Source organism: Citrus clementina, unplaced genomic scaffold (assembly GCF_000493195.1).
Source record: "Citrus clementina cultivar Clemenules unplaced genomic scaffold, Citrus_clementina_v1.0 scaffold_4, whole genome shotgun sequence".
Taxonomy (NCBI): domain Eukaryota; kingdom Viridiplantae; phylum Streptophyta; class Magnoliopsida; order Sapindales; family Rutaceae; genus Citrus; species Citrus x clementina.
In genome coordinates this window covers 6,395,715-6,405,558 of record NW_006262274.1, presented here as the reverse complement: position 1 = coordinate 6,405,558, position 9,844 = coordinate 6,395,715, and the positions used below count along the sequence as shown (strand labels likewise).

Below are 9,844 nucleotides of genomic sequence, written 5' to 3'. Positions count from 1 at the left end.
GTATTTCTTAAATTTAACATGATAAGATTACGGATTTACGGTACTACACAAATGCAACATGATTACACGAACTGCCACCAATAATTAAAAGATATTCTTTCCAGCATGTTGAATTCGGCTAAGAAAAATGTGGTGTTGGATTACCACCGTGTTGAATTTGTGCTGCTTATTTATGAATTTTCTGCTATTTCCTTTGCTTTCATTATCCTGTGTTGTTCCAATTAACAATGCCTAGGCTTTAAAGGAAGCTACTTCTTTAGCCATTCTTGTCTCTTAGGCTTATCCAATTTCCTTGTCAACGCCCACTACTTGTTTTTTCTTTTTGGTCAATAGAATAATACCATATGTACAAAAAAAATATTTAATACAACAAACACAAAGGACAAAAATTCTTATCTTGTGGTGAATTTTTTTATCGTTTAATGATGATGTGCTATTTTTCGTACTATGTTTTGCGCAAATATCACTATTTCTTAAATAACCAATCTCATAGCATGTCTACTATCGATTAAATTTAATATTTAATGAGATCTAAATAAGTTATCATTTAATAAAAATAAAATAATACATTCATAATTTCAAATTACAACACATCAAAAAATGACAATTTTAATTTGTTTAAATCAATATATGAAAATTAATTAAAATTATGGAATTAAATCAATACAAAACTTGAAACGGGGCACCTATATTTATTTATTTAATTATTTTTTAATACTAATTGATAAGATATAATGAGGTTTTAGTGTAACTATGTTTTAATTTGTTTATCTACCAATAATGCCACATTTATACTTTTTCTGTTTAATTAAATAAATATTGCTTTTTTGGGACTAATTTGTGAATTTTTGCTTCTGCAAATCTATCTACAATCAACCAATTAAGGATTTTAAAATCTTCAAATCAATTCAATCCAACCACTGAGCGCCCACGACGCATGTAGAGGTTTATTTTATTCTTTAATTATGGTAATATTTAAGAGGGTAAAATTTAGGTAGTGTCTCATTTAATTCAAAAAAAAAAAATTCAATCCAATCCATGATTGAGTTTTTACGGATAGAATTTGTAATTTTAAATACCCCTACTATTAGGCTATTAGGACGCTATCTGAAACTTCAAGTGTGCCACTCAATAGTGTGACTAAGTACCACTGTTTTCAGCTTAAAGAGACCGAGACTATCTCCTATTACTTGTGCATCAAAGTGATTGAGATCACTCACTTCACTATTTGCATCCTGATCTGCTTTTTGCCGCTCTAGTTGTTGTCTTCTTGGACTTCTGATAACCAACTCATAAAAGCTCGATTCGTTTCTCCAAGGAGTCGCGTTATACAATCAGAATCGTTAGCCGGTGTTATTGGCAATGACGAGGCAGAATCATCTCCTGTATCAAGAACATAAATTTAACTAATTAATGATTTGGGAAAAGCTCACCTACTTCAAGGAAGATAAATGATGTTCCTTTCCAGAAAACTAAACCTTTATACTGGAATGTCATTTTAGCGAACTCATTTACAAGAAAATTACATCAATTATTGCAGAGCTCCCTCTCTCTCAAGTTAGGTGTATCTGCTCTTTCCAACCTTATCATCTGACCTGTTGCCAGCTAAAGAATTATTTTGCTTTCCGAAAACTTATAATAAGCATGATCGTCGGGATTGATTGTTTCTTTTAGACACGCAACCAGAAGGGAAAAAAAAAATTGACTGAGTTTACCCAATAATTGATGTTTTGTTTTTTGTTTTCCTTTCAAGTCGACTAAATGAAATGTCTTGGAGAGTTCTTATTTCCTTAGCATGTAATTGGAGCCTTTACTCATGAAGCATAGGCTAAAGGTTGCCATGGAGATAGCTAATGCAGTCGCATATCTCCATGTTCGATTCTCCAGGCCAATTGTCTTTCGCGACATTAAACCGTCTACTCTCTTGTTCCAGGAACGAAATGTTGCTAAATTTTTCAATTTTTCTGTATCTATATCTATCCCAGAAGGTAAGACTCACGTAAATGATACTGATAAGCTGATCGGAACCCTTGGATTTATTGCACCGGAGTGCATGACTACAGGTAATTGCGATGAGAAGAGTGATGTTACAGCTTCGGCGCATTGCTTCTTGAGCTTCTGACTGGAAAACAGGATGAGTGAAAACGGTGAGCAATATTTTTTGCAGGAGCTTGTGAAGAAAAGTATTGAAAGCAAAAGTTTTAAAGAGATTGTACATCCTGCAATTGTTGGAGAAGAAGGTTTATGGCCTGAAAAGGAGAAACAATTGCGTAGCCACACAGAGCTTGCCATTAAATGTCTTTCCTAAATCCGAACAAGATAGGCCAACAGTGGTTCAAGTGGTTAAACAACTCAGGCAATTTCACAGGTCTATTTAATTTAGAGTCTCAAAATGTATTAATTAACGACGGTAAACTTTCTGAACATTTTTTTGAAGAGGCAGCATCGATATCTTCTTGTTAATGGATTTGTTTTTCTTTTGTTCTTTTCTATTTAGTCTAAAATTTTGAAAGCTACCCAAAGTCATGTCTGATGACACATTTTGATTACATGACATAACAATTCAAATTCAATTCACATGATATGTCCCAAATGCATAAAAACAGAATGTGGTCCATTCATCTAAGTAATTATGTAAGGTGACAATATCCTTCATCTAAATATCTTTGTTGTATATAAAAAATCATGGCAATACTTGTCATGATTATGCCACGTAAGTTGCTAATTCAATTACAAACTGTTGTGGGCATATCATTATTGTTTAGTAATAAATTAAGCATACTTTTGAGCAATGTGAGAGAGACAGTCAAAAACTTGATGGGGCTTGGAAAGCATCGGCATATGATCTACACCCTTTATCTCTATCACCTCATCAACAGGATTGTTTTGGATCATCCAGTGCTGAAATTGCTTAGGAACACAAATATCCTCATCGCATACCACATAGACTCGCTTTATGGATCCATATCCTTCATTACTGAACTTATTTGCCTTGGATAATTCATCAACAAATACTAGTCCAGGCCTCAATAACATCTTTCCCAGCTCCACATCCTTTTAATCAAAATAAACAAATATAATATTACCTTATACAATGTTTGGTAGACATTTAATAATTTAACTATGATGCAGTAAATTAGCCTGATGAGGGATTTAGATTGAGCTCCATATGGGGCTCAATTCAATGATTCAATCCCTATTTAAAAAAAAAAAAGGCGGATTCGGTGTAAATCCCTCCCTAAATATTAGTGGGAATAAATTTCTGGATATATTACAATTTATGTATCGAAAATCTCAATAAGAAATAATAATAAGAAGAAGAAGAAGAAGGCTTATACCTCAGGAGGACTAAGCTGATACAGCTTGAGAGTCAAGAAGTTGTGACCGAAAAATATTGTCTTGCGAGAAGGATTTGATGAGTCAATCACTGAAAATTGAGTGTCCAACCATTCCCCACTTGGAATCTTTTCAAAAAACTTTTCAGCACAAACAAAAAGTTACAAATAAATTAAAATTGTAAGCCCTCTAACTTCATAAACGAGTAATAAATTAATTTGATAGTAATGCATAAAGGGCAAAATTATCAATTCATCACCTATTTTTCATCCTATTGAAAAAAAATTCAAAAATTCTTAATTTGCTTAATGAACCCATTATCTGCAAAGTGTATCACTTCGCCACTTTAACATTGAGACTTTAACTTATGATGATATCATAAGGATAATTTAAACAATTAACATACTAACGTCTGTAAAAAGAATCAATTTTCTATCCTTTTGTTAAACTATACTTCAAGAATAAAATAGTCAGTTTGCTAAGATTCTCTAACAATTTTAACAGAAGGTGGGGAAAGTGACACAAACTCAAAGGTTTTGGTATTTTCTTTTTAGAATTAGTAGAAATAATGGGTGAATCGTTGATAACTTCATCCAAATAAATAAACAAATAATGAAATAAATTATTCAAATACCCGCTCCACAACATAAGATGGTTGGTGTTTGGTGTCTGGCATGAATGCTGTTAAGAAAATAGCAACTGAAATTTTGTGTGGGAACTTGTCAGCTGCCAGGGCCAAACTCAAGCCTCCAGCGCTGTGGCCGACAAGTACGACCTTTTCGCCTGCCGAAAGTGAGGCCAAAAACTCCAACAGAGGTTCATTGTATTCGTAAAATGAATGAACATCCTGGATTTTCTTCATGTTGATGCCGGTGGCTGCAAGGTCCAGCGCCGTCACTCGGTAACCCGCAGCCTCCAGCTGTGGCTTCACCTTGTACCAGCACCAGGCTCCATGGTTTGATCCATGTACCAGAACAAAATGCTTCCGTTTCTTGGCTTCTGCCATTTTCTTAATTTTCTCCGTTGGTTTCATTTATTTTCGTGCACTTTATATGAATATCTATTCTCAAATAACTTTGTAGCCAGGATGTTGTTACTTTAGTCACTTAGCTCACTAAAAGTAAAATAAAGATATCTTTATTAGATAAAATACTGTTTCAAATGTCTTTATTAGAAAAAATACTGTTGTAACTTTATTTTACCACTTGGGTCCCTCTTAGATTTTTATTAATTACTTCATTCCTTGCACATGTTCAGGAGAAACAGAAAAAATTTTTACATACAAGTTGATTGTTCAAGACCTATGCAAATTAAAACTAGTTTAATTTATCTGTTAAAAGGTTATATCTATCATTAAACAGTGTTTATTTTGTTTGAACTTAAACTCTCAAACCAAACAAGTCTAATAATGGCAATAGATATTATAAACCAGCAATGTTATCTTTAATTTTCTTCAATGTAATGATGGGAATGAGTGTCCTCGTATATAATTAAAGTCAAGCTTTCAAAACCTTAAAAGTTGTTTGATTTAAGATGGAAATGTATCAAGCAAAACAAAACAAAATATGTCATCCGAAAATTATTTTCTCTCCAACTCACATGTTAGGAATTGGCCATCATCAACAGTATGTAAAGATATTGTTTTTCACATCCAATTATTAATTAATAGGCAGATCGTTGTCCAAGCGCAGTTAAACCTTGGTCACATCAAAATGTAAATATAGAAAAAAAATTAAAAAAAAAATCTTTCTTTCATTTCATTTTAGTCTTATCGAGTGACAATAATGCATTATGCTAAGAAAGGAAATGAGAGTGACCGAATTAGTAATTAAATGTGCTAGTTATAATCTCACATCTTATTATTCGGGCATCAACAGATCACATGCAGCGATGATTAATTGTCATTAATTAGTGAAAAGTTGGCATATGCACAACCAAAACTAGAGATGGCAAAACCCCGGGCCGGGTCCGGGTATTGCCATGACCGGACCCTGCCCGGATGTAACCGGTCCGGGTCCAAGTCCGGGGCGGGTTTTAATTCGGGTACCCGAATTTTATATTTTTTAATATTTTATGTGTATATATTTTTTATTTTTTGGTAATTTTATAAGTTTTAAATTTATTTCAATAAAATTTGACATGAAAATATAAACTTTAAGTGTTTAAAATTATATATATATATATATATATATATAATAAATGAGTCAAATAAATATAAAATATTTAAAATAATATATATTTTATAATTTTTTTAATAAAATCCGGGTTCCGAGTTTATCAAGTGATGCCCAAGACTGACCCGGCTTCATACCCGGGCCGGGTATTACCCGGCCCGCAACGCCCGGGTACGGTCCGGGTCCGGACCGGGCGGGTATTTTTGCCATCTCTAACCAAAACGGTTGGTTAATTAAATATCGCAAATGTTTATACCAAAACAAATGTAGGAAAACCCGCTGCCTCCAACCTTGGCTTCACCTTGTACCAGCACCAGGCTCCATGGTCTGATCCATGCACTAGAACAAAATGCTTCTGTTTCTTGGCTTCTGCCATTTTCTTAATTTTCTCCGTCGGTTTCATTTGTTCTCGTGCACTTTAAATAAATATCTATTCTCAAATAATTTTGTTGTCAGGATGTTGGGCCAATTTGGAATTGCGGAAGCTAATGAAATAAGCTGCTTGTGCTGTGCAGATGAAATAAGCTACTGATTAAAAAAGTAGTTCGGTGTTTGGTAAACTGTATTGTTGCGGTTGCTGTGAGTTTGAAAAGTAGAGTACATGCGTTTGGTAAATCTTATTACAAAAGTGTTGTTGTATTATATAATAACCAAAATAGACATACGTTTTAATTACTTTTTATTTTATGTTTAATAAATTGTTTAGACATATTTTTTTTTAAATATGTAAAATTACATTAAAAAAACTAAATTAAGAAAAATCTGAAGAATTTCATAATCTATTACATAAAATATGATAAAAATTTATACTTTTATATAATCTAAATAAAATAAAAAGTAATATATATTACATTTACAATTAATTTTTTTGCAATAAAATTCCTCAAATTTTCCATTTCTTGGGATCCAAAGTCATTAATATTGTAATACTCTTCTTGATTGTTATTGTCTCTTTCTATTCCGTCATCAAAGATTGAAGTAGGATAATTTTCAATGTTGTCAAAATGAAGATCACGTTGTGCGTGTCTCCTTATATAATTGTGCAATGTCATGGTTGCAATGACTATTTTCACTTGTTTGGCAAATGGATAGCTGGGCATGTCTCTTAAAATCTTCCATCTTTTCTTCCATACTCCAAATGTGCGTTCAATAACACTTCTAAGCGATAAGTGAGTATGATTAAATAATTCTTGATAACCTGTGGGTTTATCACCTTAACGAAACTATGGAAGGTGGTATCTTTCACCTTTATATAGACCTAAAAAACTATTGATTTGGGGGTATCTCACATCCACTAAATAATATTTTCCTGTTGAACAAAAAAACATGTGAATTTGTATCATAATATTTTAAAAGATTAAGTTATAATTCGACTTAAATACTTTGTAAAGAAAAACATTAAAGAACGTACTTGGTTATGGCGGTAACTAAATTGTGGCGGTAAAATAATATCTAATGATTCATATATTAGGATTTATGGATAAATAAGATATAATTGTCTTTTTATTAAAATACTAGGGTTATAATAGGCATTTTAAAAAGGCGTAATAGCTTATTAAATAAACTGCTTATGAAAAGCAACCCTATACCTGTTTTTATAAGCTACTGACGAAATGGAGAAAATTATGAAATAAGCTGCTTTTATAAAATTTACCATACACTATTTTTATAAGAAATTATGAAATAAGCAGCTTATTAAGTTTCAACCTCAATCCTAAACGAGGCCGTTGTTATTTTGGTCACTTAGCTCACTAAAATAAAGATGTCTTTAGTAGAAAAAATATTGTTGCAACTTTATTTTAACACTTCGGTCCCTCTTAGATTTTTATTAATTATTTCATCCCTTGCTCATGTTCAACGAGAAACAGAAAAAACTTTTACATACAAGTTGCTTGTCCAATACCTATGCAAATTAAAACTAGTTTAATTTATCTGTTAAAAGGTTATATCTATCATTAAACAGTGTGTTTATTTTGTTTGAACTTAAGAGATGCAATGAGGCATTGAAAACTAGTCATTGACTAAAGTGTCACTCTCCACATATATCTCTTACATTCCCCAAATTGAATTTGGGTGCCCTACATTGATGAATGTTAGAAGAGGAGCCCCAAGAGGAGATGATGGTCATGCCCGTGCACATGTAATTTAAACGAAAATGGCTTGTAATTTGTAAAACTCCAACCGTTTTTCTTTCCTCATCAGTAACTTCATCTCCATACAATATCTAGTATGTTTCACACAACTGAAATAAGGTCCTGTTTGAGATTGAGATGCTGTAATTTAAAAAAAAAAAACTGTAATTATAAAATAAAAGTTAATAATATGTAATAAATATAAATTTTAAATAATAATTTTGACAAAATTATTAAAAATATAATAAATTTTTCATCATATAAATAAAAAACAATGTGAACATATCTTTTAAATTACAGCAGCTAGTGTTTACCTAACGTTTTGATACTGTAACTTTTAAACCACAACTGCCTCATTTTAATTCCAAACATACCCTAAATAATTTATAGCTCCACCTCTCGCTGAGACCATTAATCACATGACCAGTTTAGGCAAATTAGGCTGCAAAGACATAGCCAGGAGCACGTTCAAAATATGTTACAATTTAGAATATTCGCATAACAATAGATATATAACACGATGACTCTAAATTAACGATATTGTTCATATTTTCTGGTTGGTTTTTATGTTTTGAAAATAATGTATTAGAATTTTATGGTCAATGCATGCTTTAGATGGTGCATACACTCAACGTTTTTTCATTAGGCAACGTATATAGACTTAGTTTTTATTACTTGTTACTTTTCTAAGATGATGAAATTAGAAGATATAATTCTAGAATATACTTATTTTTTTTAATTGTTTATTTTTTAGGCACTAAAATGCAAAAAGAAACATTTTTTTAATTTATTTGACTTTTATGACGAGTTAGTTATGGGAGGCGGATAGTTCATACTTGTGAAATCAAAATAACTTACCAGATTCTAATGAATTGAGTTTATAGACAATGATCAAGTTGATACTTTTCAAAATTAACTGGGGTATTTTCACAATTTCAAAACTGAGGTGGGCACTGTTGTAAAACCTAAAAAAATGAATTATGTCTTTTCAGAATGATGCTTTGACACAACTTATGAATTTTTCAAAATGGTGGTATCTCATCAGGAATTTGTAGGTGCCTCCCTGATTTTGGTTTGTTGGGTGTTAAAAGTAGAGGTGACAGCATGGGTTAGGTCGCGATTTTCTTGTATATATGTTGATAAATATTAACATGATTAATAAATAAATGGACACAACACGACATTATCAAATAACCATGTCATATTCGTGTTGGGCTATTTCAACATGGTTACATGTTTATGACACGAATATTAATTTGTCAATTTATCAAGTTTTATATTTTGGAGAGTTATTAGTTATTAATTTTTGTTTTGTAATTATTTAAATTCATATTAAATTTTAATATCTTGGATTTGTTTAAGTTTGTATGTTCTTTATTATTTTTTAATCATGCATATTTTATTTTTAAAAGTTGAGTATAGTATTACTATTGGTAATTGGGTTGTTATTCGTGTAATCACACCCCTATCTTATAATTGTGTCTTAATTATGTTAACATAACCGTGTCATAGATTGTGTAATCATGTCAAATGGTATTCTGTCAAATGTATCGTATCACATGTTTATTAAGTGGACTGTGTATATGTTTAAATTTTTTGACACGATTATTAAACATATCGTATTCGTATTTTTTAAGTTTAACACAGTACGATTGTAATACGACATGAATACAAGATGATTATATGAACAGCCACTATTCTTCCCACCATGTTGAATTAGGCTAAGAAAAATGTGGTGCTGGATTTAACATTGTGTTGAACTTGTGCTTCTTGTTTATGAATTTCTACTAGTTGCTTAGCTTTCATTATTCTCTATTGTTCCAACACTACTAGAAAAATGGTCTTTACTGACACTTGGTTTGTGACACTTTATTACAAAGTATCAGTATTTGTATACATATGGGCCATTTTCCGTGTTTAAAACATATGTATCACAAATTAATGATACTATGGTGTCTGTAATTGTGACATCAGAAATCGCTGACACTAAAATATTAGTAATAAAAATAAAATAATTCTAATAATGTAACAGATGGAATTCGAACCTGGGACCTCAAACATCAGAACATTTAAGTTTAAGAAAAGGACAATTAGTCTTTTTCTTAGTGACACTAAGGTATCAGTAAAAGAAAAGAAAATATAAATTTCGTTCCAAACTGATTTTCGAACCCAGGACTTTCCAAAGCCAAAGCATTTAAGTTT

General features: G+C 31.5%; 1 protein-coding gene across 1 annotated transcript; it reads right to left on the bottom strand.

Annotated features, from left to right (window-relative positions):
- Window positions 1–2,608: 2,608 nt before the first annotated feature.
- On the bottom strand, window positions 2,609–4,369 carry LOC18045300 (methylesterase 1). The gene is made up of 3 exons (XM_006436396.2): window positions 3,971–4,369; window positions 3,339–3,476; window positions 2,609–3,054 (listed from the first exon to the last, which is right to left on the bottom strand). Exons 1-3 carry the CDS (start codon window positions 4,367–4,369, stop codon window positions 2,773–2,775), a joined length of 819 nt encoding a protein of 272 aa, XP_006436459.1. The 3' UTR covers window positions 2,609–2,772.
- Between the last annotated feature and the right edge of the window lie 5,475 nt (window positions 4,370–9,844).

Coding starts and splice junctions, on each gene's coding strand:
- LOC18045300 (XM_006436396.2), bottom strand. CDS start 4,369: ATGAAACCAACGGAGAAAATTAAGAAAATGGCAGAAGCCAAGAAACGG. Junction 3,477..3,970: donor CATCTTATGTTGTGGAGCGG/GTATTTGAATAA, acceptor TGTGCTGAAAAG/TTTTTTGAAAAGATTCCAAG. Junction 3,055..3,338: donor ATCAGCTTAGTCCTCCTGAG/GTATAAGCCTTC, acceptor TTTGATTAAAAG/GATGTGGAGCTGGGAAAGAT.